This window comes from Eleutherodactylus coqui, chromosome 3 (assembly GCF_035609145.1).
Source record: "Eleutherodactylus coqui strain aEleCoq1 chromosome 3, aEleCoq1.hap1, whole genome shotgun sequence".
Taxonomy (NCBI): Eukaryota; Metazoa; Chordata; class Amphibia; order Anura; family Eleutherodactylidae; genus Eleutherodactylus; species Eleutherodactylus coqui.
The window spans coordinates 291,689,060-291,713,965 of NC_089839.1; the positions used below are offsets into that span (position 1 = coordinate 291,689,060).

Sequence of the window (24,906 nt, forward strand, 5' to 3'; positions counted from 1 at the left end):
AGCAGGATCACTAAGTCATTCCAGACAGATATATGTTCAGCCTTTGTTTAAACACTTCCATTGAAGGAGAACTCCCCACCTCCCGTGGTAACCTGTTCCACTCATTGATCGCCCTCACCATCTAATATCTAATCTGTGTCTCCTCCCTTTCAGTTTCATCCCATTGCTTCTAGTCTTTCCTTGTGCAGATGAGAATAGGGCTGATCCCTCTGCACTGTGACAGCCCTTCAGATATTTGTAGACAGCTAGGGTGAAGGGGCTATTGGTTCCTTCTATAGGAACCCATTGGTTCCTATAGAAGCGTTTTCTGTGCGCGGCTATATTGGGGCCGGACAGCGCTCGTGCGGATGAGGGGTCAGCCTGAGCATCTGAAAACCTTCAAGCTAAATTGGGATAAATACCACCTACTAACCGGATGAAGATAACATTGTGTTATGTATTTTGGAATTCAGATTTCCCCTGCTAATTATCGACAATGGGAGGCGATTCCAGACTTTGACCTTATCCTCAAACTTTCGTACCAATGCAAACAAATTAGCAGAAATATAGTCTCGAGGCTTAGATACCACAACTCCCAAATACTTGAATTCCTTCATTATTTGTAATTACATTTGCTTCAATGAATTGTCCACTGGCAAGCAAGGGATCTAAAGGAAGAATTATCGATTACCCCAGTTAATAGGGTGATCTGACATTTTAGCAAATATATCAAAATAGACATAATAGGGCTCATTTATATTCTCACACCCCCCGTATACAACAGCATATCATTTGCCTATCGTTAAATACGTTCCTCAATTTCTCGATATTGCAGTCCAACTGTATCAGGTGATTGCCTTATCATAGCAGCCAGGGGCTCGGTTACCGAAGACAAGAGGGAACAGGGGACACCCCTGCCTTATTCCCTTCACCAACACCACCCGTCCTGTAATGCCTCTAGCATTGAATAGAGCCGTTTAACCCATGCCACAGATTTCTCACTGAAACCCATCCTATGAAGAACAGCCCACAAATAGTTTTGGCAGCGTCAGGTGAAAAAACAGCGCTGCGAATTAATAGCAGTTGATTGGTCTGTTGTTAGTTCATCACAGTGTCCACACATACATACTACACCCCTGGCATCTGGCCACTAAATAACACACTTAATCCTGTCAACTAATACAGCCTAATGCCTTAACACACAGCAGCAGAGTCCGTCGCTTCATGCCTATCCAGGGTGCCGACCGAGGGGCCGCCCACCCTGTCAGGTACATAGCCGAATGTGGAGCCGGAGTTCAGCAACTCTGAAGTATTTCTGACTTGCAGCCGCACTCCACCAGGTGTTGGCTGATTAATTAGGCACAAAAATACCTCTCTTGCCACAAGTATCCTCATCCAACCCATAAATCTAATGGCCAACACTGACACCGCATGGCTACAATGTATATATATTTTTCTTGACTCTTCTTTATGACCTAAGAATTTGCCCATTTTTAGTCTGGATGGGGGAAAAACTTACAAATTCTATATATTGCATTTTAACCGCTTAACAACCGCCCGCCCGTCCACCCATATGCCTGTTGATGGTGGTTGTTAAAGGACTTTATTTTTTAGCGCTGTCTTTTGACAGTGGCTGAATGAGAAGATTGATGCTGGTCTCACGTGCCAGGGCAAGCATGTGCCTGGCTGTCAGATGACAGCCTGGCACTTGCTCCAACCGCAGGGACCGACGAAACCTTTGATCCCCGCTGCTTTAACCCTTTTGCACGCCGTAGTCAGTGTGACCACGGCACGTAAAAGGCAGATGGAGCGAGGGGGCTTCCTCTGTCACCCATCGGACCCCCAGGGAATAGAAGGTACTCAAAACCTCATATGCATCAACAAATGATACTATTAAAAAAGTACAACTCCTTCTGGCAAAAAAAAACCCCAAACTTTCACAGCATTGTTGACAAAAGAAAAAAAAAGGGGTCTTAGATTGCAGCCATAAAGAAAAAATACTGTTTTTTGCCGAATTCATTTTAAGATACTACTTCTGCACGGTGAATGCCATAAAACATAATCAGAATTGCAGATTTTGTTAATTTTGCCTCTAAAAAAAAAAAAATGGAATAAAAAGGAATCAAAATGTTTATATGTTCCCAAAAGTTGGATAAATGAAGAGCAAGAAGCAAATGTTTAAAAAAAAAAAAAAAAAAATGTTTACGCAAATGGCAAGTAAAAAAAGCTGTGTAAGTTTGGTGTCGACGGAATCCTGCCGACCCGAGAAGAATGTTACCACATTATTTTGCACGCTGTTCTAGAACACATTATACGTACCCAAAAATGATGCCATTAGAAAATACAGCTTGCCTCACAAAAATGAAGTCCTCACATGGCTGTCAGTGGAAGAATCAAAAAAAATATGGATCCTTCAATGAGACCTAAAAAGTAGATGGTGATTAAGGCGCGAGCAGCGGCATAACCGTCTCTCTCTTCTGTATATGTAGCTTATTTTATATGTATCATTCTTTCGTTTATTCTGATTCCTCTGTTGTTTTCTATTTCGTTTAGCGTTTGATGCTGGCATGAGACTTGACCGCAATGGCTTTCTGCGCAAAAATCCGGAACGTTAGAAGATATGAAGTACAAGCTGCTCCTCCGAAAGGGGTCGAAGTAAATTTTTACCTGGCAGACAAATTGCCAATCTTATTTACTGAAGGAACGTACACGGCGGAGGATCTGCTGACCGAGGCCGCCCAGAAATGCAGTAAGTATCCGTCAGTCCGTGTGTTGCAGGGGCCGTTGCAGGGGCCGTTGCAGGGGCCGTTGCAGGGCATTACTTGGTGTTTCCTTCAAATAAGAAATCCCTCATACAGTTTAGTGTTTTGTCTTTTTTTAGATATCTCTCCATTGTGCCACAATCTATTTGCGCTTTACAATGAGAAGGACGACCTCTGGTTGCCTCCAAATCACCTCTTCAAGATCGACACCGATACATCTCTCAAGCTTTATTATCGGGTCAGGTGAGTTGGATTTTATAATTCCGTGGTGGGTAAAAAGTACTCGAGATGTCCAATATAGGAGTTGACTAGCGAGGGTCTTGGCAGCCTGTAAATCGCCACTCTGAGGTGCGGGAAGAGGCGAGCGGAGCGTGGACTCATAAACTGTGTATCTTTCAGTGTTCCTAGTAGCCAGACAGCATAATTATTTTTTTTTAATGCTGTTTTGGCTACTAGTAATAAGGATGTGTGCCTGTAATACGCTGTCCTTATAGCTCACACGTCCCCTTTAAACCCTTTCACCCAAAACATCATACAGTTGTGTTCTCTGGGTGCGAGGCTTGTATGAAGCAGGATCCGGGCCATACAAGGTGGGTGTCGGCTGTCTTTTGGGTCCGATTACAACAAAAGATTTATCATTTGATCGAGCGTCAAAGTTGACCCATGCAGCCCTAGTCAATGTCAGAGTTCACTCATGCAGACCCTTTATACAGGCAGATACATTATTGGCTCGTTCGGGGGTCCCAAACAGGCCCCCTTGTGATGAGATCACAAGGTGCCATTCAGTTCCACAGGGCCGTCACGAATACAGAATGCAGGTTAATACTATACAGTATAATGCAATACTATGAGGTCAACAACAAAAAAATTAGGTTAAAAAAAAGTGGAATTTTTTTGTATTGTAAAAAAAAATAAAGAATTTTAAGTTTAGAAAAAAAACCAACCTTTTCCCGTATTAAAAATCAAAACAAAAAAAACCTGACACCTGTTTGGTGTCACTGCATCCATAAATGTCTGATCTATCAAAATACCGTATTTTTCGCTCTATAAGACGCACTTTTTTTCCCTCCAAATGGGGGTGAAAAAGTCAGTGTGTCTTATAGAGCGAATGTGTCGAGATCAGACCCGGCCGGAGCTGAAAAGGATCGCAAATCCTTCTCACTGAGCTGCCGGCCGTTTGCATACAAAGCCGGCACAGCAGTAGAGCAGAGCGGCCGCACAACAGCTGATTGCTGGGGGCGGGGGAGGAGCAGGGAGCAGAGCGGCCGCACAACAGCTGATTGCTGGGGGCGGGGGAGGAGCAGGGAGCAGAGCAGCCGCACAACAGCTGATGGCGGGGGGGGGGGGGGGGAGCAGCAGGGAGCAGAGCGGCCCCTACAACAGCTGATTTCTGGTGGTGGGGGAGGGGCAGGGAGCAGAGTGCCTGTACAGCAGCTGATTGCTTGGGGGGGGGGCGCAGAGCGGCTGCTCCCCCCTGCCTCAGCAGTCAGCTGTATGTACAGACACTCTCACATCTAGCAGCTACATAGGAGAGGGAGGGGCAGAGGGAGAAAGAGCTGCCTGTATTGTGTATATATTTGTGCCTAGTTATGCATAACCATAATGATACATGCCATGCAGGGTTCCTGGAAAGTTGGGTGACAACTAATGGAATCATTACATTGTCACTCAGCTCTTCCAGGATCCTGAATGCCAACTGCAGAGTTAGGCAAGCATGTATACCACATGCATTGCCATAACTATTCAACGTGGGATTCAGGGCTCCTGGAAAGCTGGATGACAAGTAATGAGATCACCATTACATTTATACTCAGCTTTCCTGGATCCTGAATGACAGGTTGACCTAGTGGAATATACTTCATTCCGAGGCGGTACTACTGCTCTTTATTCCTCCTGTAATACCTCCCTCACTGCCTGGTCTGGGGAGTTCAAAATATTTTTCTCCTATTTTCCTCCTCTAAAACACAGGTGCGTCTTATCATCAGGTGCGTCTTATAAAGCGAAAAATACGGGTAACTCATTATTTGTCCCGAATGGTGAATGTCATTCGATAAAATAAATACAAAATGCCAGAATTGCGCCTTTTTTGGTCACCCTGTATCTAAGAAAAAATAAAATAAAAAGCCATCAAAAAGTCATATGTATGCCGAAATGGTACCAATAGAGACTGCAGCTCGTCCCACTTAAAAAGGAGCCCTCGCACAACCCAAACAGTGGGAAAATGTTTAACATTTATGGTGGTCAGGTGATGGCAACAGAAAATATTATATATACATATGTATAGTGTGTGTGTGTGTGTGTGTGTGTGTGTGTGTGTGTGTGTGTGTGTGTATATAAAATATATTAATATAGTATGTGTGTGTATATATTTTTCAGCATGTTTTTTTCAGATATTTTATTTTCCCCAGTCGTCTCCACGACAGCACCACCTGAGATAGCCTCCTCATGGTTGGACAGGAACACACCGAGAGGTTAAAAGCTCCCCCCTTTCCCACCTTTCTCAGGAGGCAGGATCCCTGAGAGGTGCTGGTGGAGACTCCAGCATGAAGAAACTCACCGACAGATCGGAGGGCAGTGGGTCGGCCTGTCCTCCCTTCTTGACGAGTGGCTCCCGGGACGCCACATGGGATGGTTTCCCCGGGCCAGATTCCCCCCGTGGTGGCCCATGGGGGGTACAAAGCAGGGGCCTCAGCTTTCCTCCTCCGTCTACTAGGACCGGGCGCGGCGCCGGAGGGGGCAGGGGGCCGCGTCACATGACTGACGCAATGACGTCATCGCGTCGGCATCGGAGGATGTGGGGAGGGGGCAGGGCTTGGCATAGAGGCCCCAAATTTGAAAAAGGAGCCTGAGAGAAGATCTACAGGACAGGTAAGCCATTGCTTTTAAGCTGGCTTGTATTGCTCCAAAGTGTCTGCAGCACTGGTTGTCAATGAGTGCTCCAGCACTGGACATCACTGAATCTTCAGCTACAGCGGGGGCCGTAAGTAGCCAGAGGGGCAAAAAGTTTTATGCAAAAATCCAATGCTGCATCCTTATCCGCAAAGGGGGGGTTAAAAGAGATGTCCCTCCTAGAACGAAACCTAAAAAAAGTGCAGAGTGCGGATCGAGACTGCCAGCTACATATGAGAGGCCTCTATGCAAGGCATGCGTAGCCAGGCTAGTTAAAGAGGAATCAAGGGGATTCCTAGGAGATGTCAGGAAGCTGGTCAAGGAGGAAGTGCGGTCAGCTCTGACATCGCAATTGGCGCCCCCAGCGGGGCATCCAGGGCTAAGCGCCAGAAAAAGTCATATAGCTCGGAAGAATATTCAGACTCCGAAAGAAGCTCCCGAAGAGTCCTCAGATGAAGAGTACACAAAATATGTATTTCATCAGGAGGACTTAGCGGAGCTCATTAAATCAGTCAGGGCCACCCTCAAAATGGAGGAACCCAGAGAGCCGCGTACAATCCAAGACGAGATTTTCCGGGGATTAGGGGAAAGACGCAGACATACCTTCACAGTCCATAATAACATTTCCAAGCTGATGCAGAAGGAATGGAAAAAACCCAATGCGGGATCCTTCTCCTCCAGGGGGGTTAAAAGGCAATACCCGTTCGAGGAAGAGGTGTGCGCAAGCTGGGAAGAGATACCCAGAGTGGATGTCCCGGTGGCCAAAGTGGCGAAAAAGACAACCCTGCCCTTTAAAGACGCCATGCAACTAAGATATCCAATGGATCGGAAGGCCAAGGGCCTCCTGAGAAGATTTTGGGAAGCAGCAGTACCCTCAGACTGGGGGTCGCAGCCACATGTGTGGCCAGGACCCTAGGAGTATGGCTGGAGCAGCTGGAGCTCCACATAGCTAACAAGACACCAAGGGAGCAAATTATAAATTCTCTTCCTATTCTAAAAATGGCCACAAATTTTCTGGCAGACGCATCGGCGGAGACGGTAAAGCTCTCAGCAAAGGCGACAGCCCTGTCCAAATCAGCCAGAAGAGTTTTATGGCTAAAATCCTGGTCGGGCGATTTAGCCTCAAAAAACAAATTGTGCTCGCTTCCATTCTATGGCCAGTTTCTCTTTGGCTCAGATCTCGACAAAATCCTCGAGAAGGCATCCGACAGGAAGAAGGGATTCCCAGAGGAGAAACAACAGAAGGGAAAGACCTTTTTTCGGGCCCCAGCGCAGCAGTCCGAGTCATATAGGGGCAAGGGCAAGACAGGCCGCTGGAGTTACCCCAAGGGGGGTAGAGGGAGGAATTTCCTCTTCAACCCCCACCAGCGGGACCCAACAAAACAAAAACCCTGAAGCCATCCCAGTGGGGGCGAGACTGGGAAGCTTTGTGGATCAATGGGCCTCAATCTGCGAGGGCTCATGGATCCCGGAGATCCTACAGCAGGGATACCAAATAGAACTGGTGTCCCTCCCCAAAAGGAAATACGTTACCACAGGAGGCTCAGCACAACAACTACGCCTACTCCAGCAGAGCGTTCGGGACTTTCTACATTCAAACGCAGTATCCTTTGTACCCCTGAATGAAGAGACTCGGGGTCATTACTCCAAACTCTTCCTGATAAGGAAACCTATGTGGAAAGTCACGCATGATAATCAACTTAAAGCCCCTGAACGCCTTTATCAGATATCGGAAGTTCAAGATAGAGTCAATCTCCTCAGCAGTGAAGCTGATACCAAGGGGAGCCTATATGGCATCTATAGATTTAAAGGACGCGTACTTTCATGTGCCGATCCACAGGGATTCTCAGAAGTACCCGAGGTTCGCACTAGACAGGGGCAGAAGAGCAAGTCATCTTCAGTTCAGATGCCTTCCCTTCGGGATTTGCTCAGCGCCCCGAATTTTTACAAAAATTATGGCAGAGGTAGCAGCGTACCTAAGGCAAAGATCAATCCTAATAATACCTTATCTGGATGACATCCTGATCGTAACAGGGTCCAGAGAGCTCTTAGCGGAACACCTGGCGACAGTTCTCGATCTGCTCCAGTTCCTAGGTTGAATAATAAACTAGGAGAAAGCCAGCTTAGATCCCAGCAGAAGGTATTCTTGGGCATAACGCTCGACTCGGAGGCTCAATGCTCCTTTCTTCCCGAGATAAAAATACAGAAGATCTTTCAACTAGTCAGGGCCTTTCTACGGAGGTGGTCATGTACAGTCCGGGAGGCCATGTCCCTCCTAGGGAGCCTGACATCCTGCATCCCTGGGGTAGCATCAGCCCAAGTGCACACCAGACCCCTGCAGATTGCAATCCTTTCAGTCTGGGACAGAAGACAGTCCTCACTAGGAACAAAAATGTGCATCAAGAACTCAGTGAAGATATCCCTGCGCTGGTGGATGTCCCCAGTGAACCTGTGAAGGGGAGTCCACTGGATACAGAACCCAGCCACACACATCACGACAGATGCAAGTGCCTAGGAGTGAGGGGCGCACGTGGGGGACCAACTTCTACAAGGTCCCTGGCCACAGGAGATAAGAGGTCAATCATCAAATTACAGAGAACTCCAGGCGGTTTGCAAGGCCCTCCAACAGCTGGGGGACTCAATAAGCAACACATAAAAATCCTGTCGGCGCCAAGGGGGAACAAGGTCACCAGCCCTACAGGGCATCTCGCAAAAGATCTTCCGCTGAGCAGAGGGCCGAGTCCTCCCAATCTCGGCAACACATCTAAAAGGATCGCTGAACCAAAGAGCAGATTTCCTCAGCAGAAGACGTATAGACCCAGGAGAGTGGTCTCTCTCTCAGGAGGTGTTCAGAATCCTATCAGACAGGTGGGGACCCCCACAACTAGATCTATTTGCAACCAAAGAGAACGCCAAGGTGAAGAACTTCTTCTCCCTCAGACCAGGGGACCAGCCAACAGCGGTAGACGCCCTGAGTCACAATTGGGGAAGAAAGCTGGTGTATGTCTTTCCTCCAATACCGTTGATTCCAAAAGTGTTGCTATACTTCAGATCACAGAGATGCACGCTGATTCTAGTGGCCCCCTTCTGGCCGAGGAGGAGCTGGTTCGGCCTTCTAAGAACATTAAGCATCCAGGACCCAGTCATCTTCCTTGCCCAGGCAGATCTACTGACGCAGGGGCCTCTGAGCTACCCGAATATAGACCATCTCCACCTAACAGCATGGATCTTGAAGAATCCGCACTGAGAAGGAGGTTCTCTGAGAAAGTGATCGGGACCCTAATGTCAAGTAGGAAGAAAACAACCAACCTTATTTATCAAAAAGTTTGGAGGAAGTTTATCTCATGGAGGCAGGGAAGAGAATTCCGGGGCTCCCTTCAGGACATCTCCTTAATCCTGGAGTTCTTGCAGGAGGGCCTGGATATGGGCCTCTCCCCAAGCACCTTAAGAGTTTAGGTCGCAGCCCTTAGGCCTCATGTCCACGGGGAAAATCAAATCTGCTCCGGATTTGTAACGCGGATTTGGGCCGCGGATGCAGTGCGGATGAGCTTAAAATAGTATTTTATTGCATGCGGATGACACGCGGATGCGTTTTTTTTCACGCGTGTATGCACGCGGATGGCATTTTTGCATCTGCGCGTGAAAAAAAATGCAAGGCCACTGAAAAAGAAGCCAAACTTGTAATCCGCATGCAGATTTCACGCACCCAAATAAATGGCATTTAACACCCGCAGCGGATTTCCCGCACCCCATAGAGATCAATGGGGCCATCCGGAGCGTGATCCGCACCTAAATGGAGCATGTCCATTTTTTTTCATGCTCCATGATTTTTCTAATTCACATTTATTGACCATCCGCGGGTATTTAGCTACCCGCGGGTGGTCAATGCATTCCTATGGGGCGCGGATCCGCGCGCGGGTGATCCGCTGCGGATTTTAATTATTATTTTCCCCGTGGACATGAGGCCTTAGTGCTCTATTCGACCCCAAGTTATCAGAGAGCAGGTGGATTAGCAGATTCCTGACAGCAGCAGATAGGTTATGACCTAGGCCCACAAATATATTTCCGGACTGGAATCTAAATTGGGTCCTGAAAGCTATGTCAGCAGAACCCTTCGAAAAGATCGAAGCGCTTTCAATAAGAATGCTCATGATCAAAACAGTTTTCCTGGTGACCATTACCTCAGCAAGACGGGTTAGTGAACTACAGGCTCGCTCTATCCGCCACCCGTTCCTTAAAATCACCGACACAAAGTTAGTGTTCAAAACAGACCCAGCCTTTATGCCAAAGGTGGTGTCACCCTTCCATAGAGCTCAGGATGTAGTGATCCCCTCATTCTTCGATAAACCTAAAGACGAGGGGGGAAAAAACCCTAAATTGTCTGGATGTCAGGAGAGCGGTCCTGAGTTACACTAACATCACAAGTCACTGGAGACGAGACGACAATTTGTTCATCCAGTTCTTTGGCCCAAATAAAGGGAACAAAGCGGCAAAAAGCTCCATAGCCAGGTGGATCCGTCTGGCCATTGCAGAATCCTATAGGGCCCTGGGGAAAGAAGCCCCCTCTGTCATTAAAGCCCACTCCACAAGGGCAGTAGCGTCTTCATGGACCGAGCATAGTTCAGCGTCTGTTGAACAAATATGCAAGGCCGCAGTTTGGAAGAAGCCGCACACTTTTGTTAAGCATTATAGGGTAAAGGTGCAGCTGGACGAGGACGTGGCCTTTGGCCGCAAGGTCCTCTTGGCGGCAATCCCACCCTAGATAGTTTTTAGTTGGTACATCTCAGGTAGTGCTGTCGTGGAGATGACTGGGGAAATAGGTGATTATACCTACCCAATAATCGGGTTTCCAGGAGTCTCCACGACAGCACCCGTACATCTCTCCCCCCCCCCCCCCTTCCAAAAAAAATATGGATATATATATTTAAGGAAGTACTAGGAAAAAGTTACGAAATATAATTTCCTTAGGAAAAGTATAGGTTAAAATACCAGATAGGTAAAGATTTAAGTTGAGCTCCTACCCCCGGCAATTTGTTAGGAACCACTGAAGAAGGTGGGAGAGGGGGGAGCTTTTAACCTCTCGGTGTGTTCCTGTCCAACCAGTAGGAGGCGATCTCAGGTGGTGCTGTCATGGAGACTCCTGGAAACCCGATTATCGGGTAGGTATAATCAACTATTTTTTTAAAATAGTACTGAAGAATAAAACTGAATACATTTGGTATCCTGATTGAACTGACCCAAAGAACAAAGTTATCATGCTGGTTTTTGTCAGTGCATACACCTCAAAAACAATGCGCCTCCGAAGATGGCAAAAATTGTTTTTCCCCATTTCGCTTTACTTAGAATTTTTTTCAGTACATTTTATGGTACATTAAATAGTAACATTAAAAAAATACAGTTCTCCGAACAGGTAGCTGCGCTCTCAGCGCCGGATACTCCGCTCGAGGTCCTGGACACAATTACATTGCTGAAACTTCACAAGTCCCCGGCCCCAGACGGATTCTCAGATGGATACTATAAGAAGTGTTCTTCCTTTCTGGCCTCCCATCTGGTGTCTGTGTTCAATAGGGCGATGCATAATGTTTCCTTCCCATCTGGAGACACTGATTGTTACCATACCTAAACCTGGAAAGGAGAATACATCTCCCGCCAACTTTCGTCCCATCTCCCTGTTAAACACGGACGTCAAAATCTATGTGAAACTACTAAGCATTAAACTATTCTCTGTCCTCTCCTTATTAGTTGCAGCAGATCAGGTAGGGTTTGTCCCACAGAGGCCCCTGACCGTACCCGGAGGTTGCTAGACTTGGTCAGAATGGCTGAATGGCTCTGCTCCTGGCGCTTGATACAGAGAATGCTTTTGATCGGATACATTGGGGATTTCTGAAGGCTACCCTGGAGAAGTTTGGCTTCTCTGGGGCCTATTAGATCTGCTATCCTTTCTCTGTGTTCATCGCCATCCGCGAAAGTCTCTTCCTCCGGGTGCATATCAGGAAGGCAGGGCTGTCCTCTCTGACTTTTTATATTCGCTCTTCTCATGGAGCCATTAGCAGGCTGGCAGAATAGCAGCAGTTAAAATGATGATCCTTCCGCGAATTCTATATATCTTCAGAACAGTAGCAATCCCTATTACAGCAACCTTCCTTACTAAACTTCAGGCTATTATTAATAAATTTATCTGGGGAGGAGCGGACGCCAGAATTAAATTCTCTACTCTAGCGAAACCATATGAGTTGGGAGGCATGAGGGCACCTGACGTCAAGAGATATTTTGCTACTGCTATATTAGATCAAACTAAGCAGTGGTGGGCTGCCCCATCACATGAAAAATGGGTTTCTATAGAGACCGCAGCCTTAGGCGTTCCCCCTTCTTGGGGCTAAGCCCCCCCCCTCTTTACCGACTCATGCCCTCCCGAGCCTCCACATTTTGGTCCAAATCTGGAACCAATTGGTCTCCTCATCTTCTAGTGCGGTCCCGATCTCTGTTCTCCCTTTACGATTCCTCTCCTCCTTGCTCTCGGAATTTGATTTCGGGGTGTGGGAGTCCTCAAGTATTAAAAGAATTGGAGATCTTTATAAAAACAATGTCGTGTTGGATCGCTCCACTTTGAGCCAGACATTTAAACTCCCTAGTAAGTTGGGTTTTGCCCACCTGAGATTAAGAGATGTTTTACAAACACTTGATATTTGGAGCCAACTGTTCCCTAAAGCGGCCTTCATCTTCTGCTAACTCTCATTGAGTGCATCTTGAGGCATATCCGCATTTTATGATGACTCGTTCTTACCGGACTCTCAAAATAAGTCCATACAAATTACTTTGTGGAAAATAGACCTTAAGTAGCAGTTCAGTTTGAGTGAGTGGAACCAAGCCCTTGCCTGGACGAAAAAAGTTTTGCATGGTATTGCCCATTGGGAAGCATCGCAGTAGATATTCCTGCATTGGTACTTGACACCATAAAGATGTCCCCGAGACTTGCTGGAGGGAATGTGGCGCATAGGGGACATACTTCCACATGTGGTGGTCGTGCCCAGTTAGTCGCTTCTTCTGGAATGTGGTTTTTGATTTTATCTACTTGGTATCCCGTCACTTTATGTCCCCAGATTCAGCGCTGGCCCTTTATTTTTTTTTAAACGCAAATGAATTGTCCCCCTTCTATTCAGTCCTCACCTCACACGTCATCCTTGCATCCCGACTAACAATAGCCAAACATTGGAAGTCAAGGGGGACCCCCTCGATATTTGAGGTCAAAAATTCGGTGAATCAAACATATATCACCTCGAAGAAGCTAATTCTCGCAAATATGTCACTAAGTCCTCATGGATGACCTCTTGGGCAACGTGGACAGACTTTATGGTGCCAAACCCTTCATAGTTACGATCTGTGGTGCTGGGGATTGTGTTGACAGACAGGGGATGCCTCGGCTGGGGATGGTGGACTCGGGGAAACCTGTTTGAACCTGATGAACCTCCTCTCTCTAGACAGTCCTGTCTTGTAATGTGTATGCTTATGTTGAATTCTGTCCCTAGTTATGGCACTGTGCCTCTTTTTGTTCAAGTATGATTTCTTTATTTTGAAAAATACTCTTTAATAAAAATATATAATTATTACAAAAAATAATAATACAGTTCATCCTGCAAAAAACGAGCCTTCAGACAGTTATGTCAACAGAAAAATAAAAGTTATGAGTTTTTCGAAAGTGGGGAGGAGAAACCAAGAATCGCAAAAAGGAAAAAAAAAAGGGCTGCGTCCTTAAGGGGTTAAACTGAAGATATGTGTGGTGGGGAAAATTATTTAGCTTTCCACAACCTACTTCCTTTATAGTAATCCCACAGAAACACACTGACACACATCGCTTCAGGACAAAGTAGGAGACCTTCTCCTGTCTGTATTGCTGCAGTCAGCTGATGTCATCATTTCATAGAGCTGATGACATCACTCATTTTACTTTAACAGACCATACATAAAAAAAACCTGTAATCGCTGTGTGGGAAATCTAGCTTAACCGGACAGCGAGGGGGTATTCTCATAAATGGGACGTCATTAAATAGGAAGTTTTGGGTTTCCTTTTCTATTATCAATTTCCTTTTAAGAAACATGATGTTTCAGTACTCCATGGAGTTTCCACACAGACGGCCATTGCCTATAATGGTTGTCCAAGTGACCCCTTGGGAAAAGCATAGTAGAGCTGACAGAAGACAAAGGGGAAAATTAGGCAAGATGAGCCTAATACATGAGGAGGTGCATGGCTCTTGGTGCATTAGGTACATCTCGGCTATGGATGAATATCTTGGCCTGACTGCGGTTATTGTGACCCAATCACCCGGCATCATAGATTTGATGCCCCGAATTCGGGTTGGGATACTTGCACCCGGGCCGAAGCGCTCATCCATTGGATGGGGATGCATAAACGCAGCCAGAATACGCTCTTGTGTCACCGGCCTTACTGTATTACTGTGAGCGGCTATCTGAAGGCCAAGGAGGTTTCTGAACATTTACAGAGAGGCTGCCGACAGGAAAAAGAAAAGTGCGGCCTGCTGGAAGTCATCGATGATACTTTCCTCTAATAGGATATCCGTTCCTTATATGTATCATTCAGTTGTTTGGTATTGCTACATACACATTTGTCAACCCCAATACGATATAGATAATATCAGCTGTGTTCATCCCTCCTGCAGAATACGTCATGTCCCGGGGTGTTCAAAAATGACTAATATCACGCAGAGCGAAAAATGATAAGAGATGATGTAACTTCTTGTACGGTGAGAGGAGTGAAACCGCTGCAGCTGAGTACTTAAGGCCATGAAAAGGGCATTGGGGTGTGATCTGCCGCATTACTGCGCATGCGGTGGGGTGGGAATAGTCTTTGAACAAAGACATAAAAAAAGTAGTATAGATGCAGGAATCATCCGCGTCATGGAATACCTGAAATGTTCTGATTTGTCGTGGATTTTGGGTTTTTGTCATAATAGTAATTTCTGAGATTCTTGTGTTTTAGTTGTTTTTGTCCAAAACCATTTCTGTATTCCATTACGATCCCGTATTGTGTTTTAGCACTGGAGGCCAAAGGAATAAAGAAATAGTTTTGGATAAACAGAACTAAAAACACAAGAATCTCAACACTCCGTCTTAAAAATCCCCCCCTAAATTTGAGATCTTGAAGTGCATTGAAGTTTTTGTTCCCAGCCGGCCGCTCAGGGTTGGGGATTTTATATTAAAAACAAAAAAATGTATATTTAACTCTAAATCGCTTGATTCAGCGGGGTGTGCCTTTTATTATCTTTGTATATCAAAACACAATAAGGGTGCCTTCGCGCTTGCGAGAAAATCGTGCATTTTTTGAGTGATGCGAGAGTGCAGAATTATGAAAGCAATGATTTTCAATGGTTTCCTTCACATTTGCGATGTTGCGAGTAAAAAAACAAACTTTCGGTGTGCCCTATCTCTGCAAATTGCGTTTTTTTTTAATCTCCCATGTTTCCCTAGGGAGCCTCCTTTTTATCCCATCAGAAAGCGGGAACTTGCGATTTCCATGCGATGCGTTTTTATCATTAGAAAGTCCTATTGACTTTCGCGATAAAACATTGCAGTAAAATCGCAAGTGGCAGCCATGTTTTTGCGAAAAAAAGCAGTTCTGATGCTCAGAAATCGTGGGGAAAAAGTTACGATTTTGCCGCGATTTTTCATGCAGCGATATCACGATCGCCAGTGTGAAGGAGCCCTAAACCTTTCGCGTGTATTTTGAGTTGCCGCGATTTGTCATTGAAAATCAAGATTTCGTCATGGAAATGTCACGGAAAAATTTTTTGAAAACCTGTGTGAAACCGGAGATGTTTTACCCCATTGATATAAAAAAGGGGTAAAAAAAAAAGTAGAAAAGAACACGTGCAACTTTTCATACAGTTTTGGGAATCAAGAGCAGAATTCTAAAGATTTCTCATTTACACTTATTTAAAAAAAACATTTCTTTCCCCAGATGTTAGAATGGCGCCCCCTGCTGTCTCTATTGTGTCAGTGTTGCATCCCTCTCTGAATATGGCTAGTGTCAAACAGCGGAGCGCGATATTGGGCTGTGAAATAGCATCTCCCATACCGTGTGATGTGTTTTCCGGCCCCATCAAAGACAATAGGCGAGGCGTTCCGAGGAAACGCCTAAAAATAGGGAATGCCGCAATTTATTTTTTATTTTTTTGCCTGCGGTGTTGAAAAAAAATCGCCCATTCAAAAGAATCGGGTTCATATTCGTGTAAGATTTATGCATCTCGTAAAGCACAAATCTGGCGCCATTTTCTCATCCAATGTGGAGGGATCCTTGGTGCGGCGGCTCTTGATGCCCGAAGAGATGCTGAACAAGCGATTAGAGAGGAAATGAGTCAAAACTCGTTCAAATGAACGAAATTGAGCGATAATTGTCCAGTGTAAATGCAAAAACATCGTTTACTGTTCGTTATCGCTGACTTTCAGCCAGCATAGAAATCGTCGCTGGATCGCGGGTTTGTCGTTTAGTGGAAACGCTCAGCAATGAGCGAAAAGCCCGCAATACGGCGGTGAGGTCCGACAGTCTAAACGCTCTGCGAGCTCGCTAACGACCTTAGCGGTAACGTCAGCACTTGTGCCGTCGTTTATGTGACTGTCGTTCTGTGTAATGGTGACATTACTGCACAGAAGGAAGACTGTGTGACCACCAGGTGAAGCCGACCCAGGCTCCTCAATAGAAACAGCAGGTGGCGCTATTCTAATTTTAGTCCTGGTTTTTCTAAGTTTAGAAACTATTTTTTAAGTAAGTGCAAATGCAAAACATGTTATGGGTTGGATTTAAAGGCCTTGTCCTTTTAGGCTATTCCATCAGTAGCAGATCGGCAGGGGCCCACCGCCTGGGACGCCTGCTGATCCGCTGCTTGCTAGGCTAGTGTACTTGTATACTGAGCGGATGTCTGCAGACGACTCATACAGGCAGATCTGGTTGTAGAATTCTTTGCCATTAAAGGATTTTCCATCTGTGCATAAATAAAGCTGCATTGCTGTGTATAGGACAAGTTCTACAACTTTCTAATATACTTTTGTGTTTCTCTCAGTTTTCAAGATCTGTGCTTGCTGTTAGTGAATGAGTGACTTGTTTACGTTCACATCAGCTGAGAAGTGCATACAATTCTATCCAGTCTAGTCTATAATGTGTGGGATACACAGCCTGGACGCCAGACTAATGGCTCTTGGACATAGGAAGACAGTCAGCTAAACGAGCGCTGACATCGCCACTAAGGTCATTGGCGCTAGTGCAGAGCGTTTAGACAGACCGACTTTGCCATTGGATTGCTGAGTTCTTGCTCAGCACTTCACCTTTAATGTGAAGCGGGGAGCGTTTACACGGAACGGGAAACCGACAATCGTTTTTATGCTGACTGAAAGTCAGCGATAACGGACTGCGAATAAATAGTGAGCGATTTATTTTTTCGCATTTGCGCTGCACGGTTATCACTTTTGAGCGATTATCGTCCCATATAAATGGCCAGTAATACATTTTGACAAACTACTAGAGAGACTTGTGCAGCTGCTGCTGATGTGCTGTAACCCACAAAGTATTGTCTGGACTGGCTACAATTGTAATAAACACTCAGTTGGAGGGCAGAACTAGCCGTGTGCAGGTTTACTGCTCTGCATTTACATAAACAAGAGGGTTCTCACTCACTGACCGAATAAAATCACGGAGGTGAGAGAAAAAAATGTACAAAGACCTTCACTGCCTTTACACTGTGCCATAAGAGGGCTGTATAACTCTGGAGGGCAGAGAGCTGAGAAAGCTGCTATTACAGAGCGCTGTAATTCACTCTGGATTAATTTTCTGCTCCTATTAATGAAGGGGAACAGACCAGCAGCTACACTGAGAAAGGGTGAGAAAGCTGTGTAGTATTGAGTGGGTGTGGTTATGCTACACAGCCTCTGACAGAGGAGAGGCGGAGCTGAGCCAGACCAGGTTGATTAGTGTTGGGAACACTCACAAGCCATAAGCTTGAATGTAGGAGGCTTTCTAAATGCATGGGAAGGAAATCTCAATTCAAAAAACAGATCAGTGCTTTGTTTTTGTCTGCGGGGACTTGATATGTGTTCATGCACTAAATTTCCACGGCCTTAAAGGGAGTACTCTCATTATAATTATGTGAACAGGAATCGAGAGAAGAGAGGACCAGAAAGTTGGTTGCAAAGGTCACGGAAATCCCCAGTTTTGTGAGTGAAGGTTCAACCATTAGGGGACATTGTATGCATAAAATAGGACATTTGTGCAAGCCTTCTTTACAGACTGCAGCCAATATTGTTAATGTTCAGTATCTGGTCAGCATCTGGGTGACTCTTGTTACATACTTAGTATTTGTCAGGCTTGCCCTCAGTTGCTCTGTGTGATGTAACCGCGTTTGTTCCCATTTTCACAGGGTTTACTGTTCTAGATTCACAGGCCGCTTCTCATGTTTGGAAGGGAAGACTCTCAGCCCTATTTGGTTTTGTTTTCGCGATGCCTTTCTGAGAGGCTCACAGAGGTTGCCGTCTGTCTTCCTTCTTCCGCTTGTGTGAGATTGCATCTGACCTCAGTGGTTTCTTGCAGCACGCACACCCTGCGGTGCGGTCCACGTGTTACAAGTTGTACACAGCGACATCAATGGATCCTAAAGACACCCTAGTGGTGAAATTTAGAACTTTTTTTGGGGTTCTAGTAAATCGACAGATGTAAATAATCCTATAGGACCCAAGCCTTACAGGCAACATTGAAGCTGGCACTCCTATTTTTTCACCTTATCAGCCCTTGATTATTAATGTCAGCCATCTACCCAGAGGTCTATATCGGCGATCTTCAGATTTGCCCCTCTCCAGCTTTTGTGAAACTACAGATTCCAGCATGCCCTGACAGCTTGAAGGAGTTGTAGTTTAAGAGGTTCACGCATTTTCCTTAACCTGTGGCTTCCCAGCTGTAACAGAACTACATCTCCCAGCATGCCCTGTCTACTTGTGGCCTTCAGGGCATTATGGGAGTTACAGTTTTGCAAAATCTCTGGAAAGCTGCAGGTTGGGAAATGTTACTATAAACTCTCGCTCATGCAAATGGTCTTTGAACCCGCAAGTGCTGAACTGTAGGAGATCCTGTACAATTGGGAGTTTAAAGAAATATTTTCACTCATCCATTCATTTATCCATTGGTTTTGGGATCCTGACAAGAACCATTGACCTCGGTTGCTGCTTTTATGGATGCCCACAGTGGGTAGAAGTTGTTTGGAACAATGGCTGGGCATGTGTGCCATCTGCCAGACAAGTCTATGGGAGATGCTGAAACAACGTAGTGAGCCTGCCCTCTGGTTATTGTTACATGGGTCCTTATTCCAGTGGGTTAATAATGAAGCCATACGCTTATTGGGGTAGTATAGTGTACATTGTGCAGGTAGAATTGCCCTATAGTGCTGTGGGGAAGGATGGGGGGGGGGGTGCTGTGGGGTGCTGCATGCTCATTGGCTGCAAAATTAAAAAAAAAATATATATATATCATATATACTCAAGTATAAGCTGAGTTTTTCAGCACATTTTTTTATGTTAAAAAAGTCCCCCTCGGCTTATACTCGAGTGAGGTAAAAAAAAACAGCAATACTCACCTCCCAGCCGGCGTCTGAGCCTGGCGCGATGGTCTCCCCAGCGGTGCGACAAGCTGCTTGAGAATTCTCCCCGCTGTCATCTCCCTGCTCAGCTTTGAATTCCCCCACCGCCAGCGCTGTGTAGGGAAGCGCTGTGATTGGATCGAGCACCAGCCAATCACAGCCGGCACTCGATCATTCACAGCCATTCAGTGGATGACATCACTGAATAGCTGTGATTTGGTTTATCAAGCGCTGGCTGTGATTGGCTGGCACTCAAAGCCAAGCAGGAAGATGACAGCGGGGATAATTCTCAAGCAGCTTGCCGCACCACCGGGGAGACCATCGCACTGGGGACACAGACGCCGCCAGCTGGTAGGTGAATATTGCATTTTTTCTTTGCCTAGTATATATTTGAACATAGCTAGGCTTATGCTCGAGTCAATACGTTTTACCATTTTTTTGTGGCTTATACTCGGGTCGGCTAATACTTGAGTATATACGGGGTGTGTGTGTGTGTGTGTGTGTGTATATATGTATATGTGTGTGTGTGTGTGTGTGTATATATATATATATATATATATATGTGTGTGTATATTATCATAAAGATGGACTCTATAGAAAGTCTATGGGCCTACCTTCAACTAACGAGAAGTGACAACACTCGGATTTTCACGTTCAGAGCCGTAACCATACGCTGCAGCGGTGACTAATCTCTGTCCCTGTTATAAGTCTTCGCATTGTCCTCTAATCTTCAGTATTTCTTACAATGGGGCGTCATCTTATATACTCAGAAGTTCATTATTTCTCATTCACTCTACAACAATGACAACATAATGGGTTAATCCCAGGAGGCCATACGGGTTTCCCCTCCTATGACTTCTGTACATGTCATCAGCTGAAGGGAGAAGGGTGACAAATACTGAGCCTGTGGCTTTAAAGTGACCCTCCGGTCCTGGACAAACCAAGATGGCCATATTCCCTGATGGACACTGTGTATTAGTATGCATCATCAGTCTAAGACCTCATGTCCACGGGGAAAATCAGGCCCGCTACGGATTCTCCATGGAGAATTCGTAGCGGGTCCCTCCTGCCCCGCGGACATGAGGCATAAAAATAAGAATAAACTTACCTCTCGCCCGCTCTGGATCTTCCCTTCGCTGCGGCTCCATCTTCTCTGCGTCGCGGCCGGATCTTCTTTCTTCGGCCCGGCGGATGCGCAGGGCGCGTCGGTGGTGTGCCCCGCGCATGCGCCGGCCCGAAGAAAAAAGATCTGGCCGCGACGGAGAGAAGATGGAGCCGCGGCGAAGGGAAGATCCGGAGCAGGTGAGTAAATTCCGATTTTGGTCTTACGCGGATCCGGACGGCTTCCATAGGCTTCAATAGAAGCCCGCGGGAGCCGTCCCTGCGGGAGCCCCGCACGAAAATGGAGCATGGTCCAGATTTTTTCATGCTCCATTTTAAAAAAAATCACTTTTATTGACCATCCGCGGGTATTTATCTACCCGCAGGTGGTCAATGCATCCCTATGGGGCGTGGATCCGCGTGCAGGAGAAGAGTTAAAATCCGCTGCGGATTTTAATTCTTCTTTTGCCCGTGGACATGAGGCCTAAGACACTACATGCGGCTCTGATTGGTCAGCACTGCTCGTGCGTTCTTTGGTGGAAAGAATAGTGCAGCAGATGGAGGTGCTGAATAACAGTGTGAACAGAGCCTTAAGGTACCTAGAAATGGGATGACTTTTGGGTGCATAAGCACTTGACAGCCATCCCATGGGCTACCACCCAACTATCACGCCTAATCATCTATGAGCGACTACCTGCTTACGGTGAATGACGGTGGGCGGCCAGAAATTATTTCCAGCACGCTCCACCTCCATTCACTGAACAAGTTGCTCTTGTATGAAAGCACAGGAGCCATTAGGTCGACTGTTCAATACTTAAAGGGGTTGTCTCGCGGCAGCAAGTGCGGTTATACACTTCTGTATGGCCATATTAATGCACTTTGTAATATACATCGTGCATTAAATATGAGCCATACAGAAGTTATTCACTTACCTGCTCCGTTGCTGGCGTCCCCGTCGCCATGGATCCGTCTAATTCTGATGTCTTCTTGCGTTTTTAGACGCGCTTGCGCTGTGCGGTCTTCTCCCCTTCTGCTCTGTCCGGCACGAGTGGCGTTATGGCTCCGCCCCCTTCTACACGTCATCGCGTAGCTCCGCCCCATCACGTGTGCCGATTCCAGCCAATCAGGAGGCTGGAATCGGCAATGGACCGCACAGAGCCCACGGTGCACCATGGGTTTCTTTTTTTTTAAACACATCCCTTGGGGTTGTCCTGCGCCGAACGGGGGGCCCATGGAAAAAAAAAAACCTGTTTCGGCGCGAGACAACCCCTTTAAGCACCCAACAACTGCCCTATGTAAAGTAAGTCATGTTACACTTTGCTTCATCTGTACTCAATGGTGGGCAAAACCAGTAAGATGCAGTCGTTTCCTAACAAACTGGTGTGAAAATATTGCACTGGGCATGGAGCGTGCGCAGCAGCAAGTGATTCCCCAAGGTTTGCGCTTGAGAAGCGAAGTGCCTCTGATGCTTCAGTACAGTAGTAGAGGGTTCTCGCTTCTGGGGGAAGATACCGTATCTCCGTACAACTCCACTAAACGCTGTATTAGGGTGGTAAGACCCTATAGATGTCTATATGCACCGTATTGCATTCAGCTCACACCTGTTTGGAGCGTTGTGTACAACTGCTCACCTGAAAAGTATTTGTGGCTTATTAAATGGGACCAGTCTTTCAGTATCAACCGTATTACATAGTAACATAGTATGTTAGGCTGAATGAAGACCATGTCCATCCAGTTCAGCCTGCTTCCACCCTCCCTTGTTGATCCAGAGGAAGGCAAAAAAAAAACAATGATGCAGAAGCCAATTTAGCCTATTTGGGGGAAAACTTCCTTACCGACTCCATAATTGCAGTCAGAATAATCCCTGGATCAACGTTTGATAGTTCCCACCCGACTGTAAGAACCGGATCAACAACCCTGCTGGTCATCTAATGTCTATATCCTGTAATATCCTAGCACTCTAGAAAGGCATCAAGTCCCCTCTTAAACTCCAACATTGAATTTTGCCATCACCACGTCCTCAGGCAGAGAGTTCCACAGTCTCACTGCTCTTACAGTAAAGAACCCCCAGGTTCTGTGTTGGTGATGAAACCTTCTTTCCTCTAACCGTAGAGGGCGCCCCCGTGTTACAGTCTCAGTATTAATCAATGATCTGACAATTCCAGTAAAATTATGTTTCATTTTCCCATTTTTAGATTCATTTTTACAAACTGGCACGGCACAAATGAGAATGAGCCATCAGTCTGGAGATATTACCCTAAAAGGCAGAAAGACCACTATGATACAAAGCAGGGGCCGGATGGGACCCCGATCCTTGATGCCAGCTCACTGGATTATATTTTTGCACAGGTAGGTCCAATAATTTATTTTGTGATGCTCATTAAACATTTTATAACCTTTCCATGAAGATCTTATGAACAGAGGTGCGCCGAGCTGAGGGGGCTTTAAGGACCTGGAGGTGGGATATCCTAACACCTCCCCTCCCAGCTGACACGCAGTTGGATTGTAGATGCCAGGGCTTTCACTAGTATAGGTTTGATATACCTCTATAACTGTAGTTGGCGCCCGCTTGTCCTTTTTCAGGTGCACCACACACAGCGCCTTGTGAAGCTCCGCACCTGACCGCAGGTCTACTGTCATACATATACTGGAGTAGACACTACCTTCCTCCATTCCATTTATGATGGCGGGTCCGAATAGCTGGCATATCTGATCCAGATTTGGGCTGCACTCTGCCATTTGAGGACCGCTGGTGTATAGGATTACTTGCAGCATGTCACCTGTATATAATGTGTTTATGGTCAGAACTTGTGAAACTGAAACATGGATATTTTCATCCTTTCCTTCCCCCTTTCCTTCCTAATACTGTCTTTAGGGCCAGTACGAGTTGGTGAAATGTCTGGCACCTCTTCGAGATCCAAAAAATGACCACGAGATGCATGAAATAGAGAATGAGTGCCTGGGCATGGCAGTCCTGGCCATTTCTCACTACGCTATCAAGAAGAACATACAGCTGCCAGAACTTCCCAAAGATATAAGGTTGGTGATCGGCTGCCAGCAGACGCCTGCAATAGTAGTAGAAGAATTGGATGTCTTGGTCCAATGACTTAGGCTTCTCTGCAGTAGTTCTTCCTATCTATTCCGGACACTGGGTGTGTATAATATATACAATACTGTACAATGTAATTGGAACAAACCGAATAATAAAGAGACGACCGTAATGTCATAAAGTCTAATTTGTTTCGCACATTTTAGTACATGATGTGTCCTCATTTTGCTGCGATTAGTGGCTTTTCCCTTCTATGGACCTTTTACGCAGGGCAATTATCATTCAGAATCTTTCGGGTTGCTGCGCTCCCACGGGACTCTGAACAATAATCGTCCCGTGTAAACGCATGGAGCAACCGTACCAGAATTATTCTGTATGCAGAAAGCTGAACGACACGCCAGGAAGTGACAGCAGTCATTCGCTTTTGATTGACCGTCTGCTTACTATGAATGGAGGGAGAGCGCTCGCCGGCCCCTCCGCCTCCACTCTGGCAGCGCTGTGAGCGAGCATCGCTGGGATGTGCTGTCGGGCATTGTTTGCCCGACAGCACCTTCTGTATAAAAGGACCATTAGGCATAGATTCTACCACTTGTCTGCACATCTTCCCTCTTCTGCACGCCTGTGCTTCTAATCAGAGCTTGCTGGTTAGTGTGGTGCGAGGAGGTCGGTCTCCTCGGTTGGTTTGACGCCTTTAGATTGAGTTATGTTCTTGATCTGGATCCCCCACACATCACAAGTATAAGTGATCACTGCGTTCCGCTGTGCCGTCTATGTGCCGGATGTTACATTATGCATCTATACTAAGGAGGGCAGATACGAGCCCTCGTATAGAACAAACTATGATGAGATCTATACAGTCGTGTTTGTAGAGCTTTCCTCGGGTGAAGCGCCGACCTCTGTATCTCGAGCTCCGTAAATCTCTCTCATTTCTCCCAATTATTTTTTTTTTCAGCTACAAAAGATATATTCCCGAAACCTTAAACAGAACCATCAAACAGAGGAACATTCTCACCCGGCTGAGGATCAACAACGTCTTCAGGAACTTCTTGAAAGAATTTAACAACAAAACCATCTGCGACAGCAGCGTCTCGCCCCACGACCTAAAGGTGAAGTACATGTCCACCCTGGAGACGTTAACCAAAAACTACGGAGCGGAGATCTTCGAGACGACGTCCTTAAACATTACTTCAGAAAAGCCGTATGAAAGTCAGGAAGTGCATGAAGTGATGGTCACCGGGAACGACGGGATTATGTGGAGGCTGAAACCAGCGGTACGTAGCGGGAAAATAGAATGATTGCCTATCTGAGCGCTGCTTTGCATTGATAAAGTTTCATGAAATGAGCGTATATTGTGCTTTGATCATCACTGGGCTCAGCAAAATGCTAATTTACTGGTCAAGGTTTACCTCTTCCATGGATTTACCAGGGACTCGATTGCACAGTTTGAACACATTACTTGGTAGCTTCCGTAAACTTTATTTACACGAATTTGCCT

At 46.1% G+C, this 24,906-nt stretch overlaps 1 protein-coding gene across 2 annotated transcripts in view; it reads left to right on the plus strand.

Moving 5' to 3' along the window:
- Window positions 1–24,906, plus strand: part of JAK1 (Janus kinase 1) — an 83,298-nt gene that overhangs the window by 34,582 nt on the left and 23,810 nt on the right. For both annotated transcript variants that reach the window (XM_066597684.1, XM_066597683.1), the window contains 5 exons: window positions 2,533–2,728; window positions 2,861–2,984; window positions 22,558–22,711; window positions 23,238–23,401; window positions 24,364–24,682. In XM_066597684.1, the coding sequence (XP_066453781.1) occupies window positions 2,563–2,728; window positions 2,861–2,984; window positions 22,558–22,711; window positions 23,238–23,401; window positions 24,364–24,682 (927 nt within the window). In that variant the 5' untranslated portion in view covers window positions 2,533–2,562. The remainder of the gene's footprint in view (window positions 1–2,532; window positions 2,729–2,860; window positions 2,985–22,557; window positions 22,712–23,237; window positions 23,402–24,363; window positions 24,683–24,906) is intronic.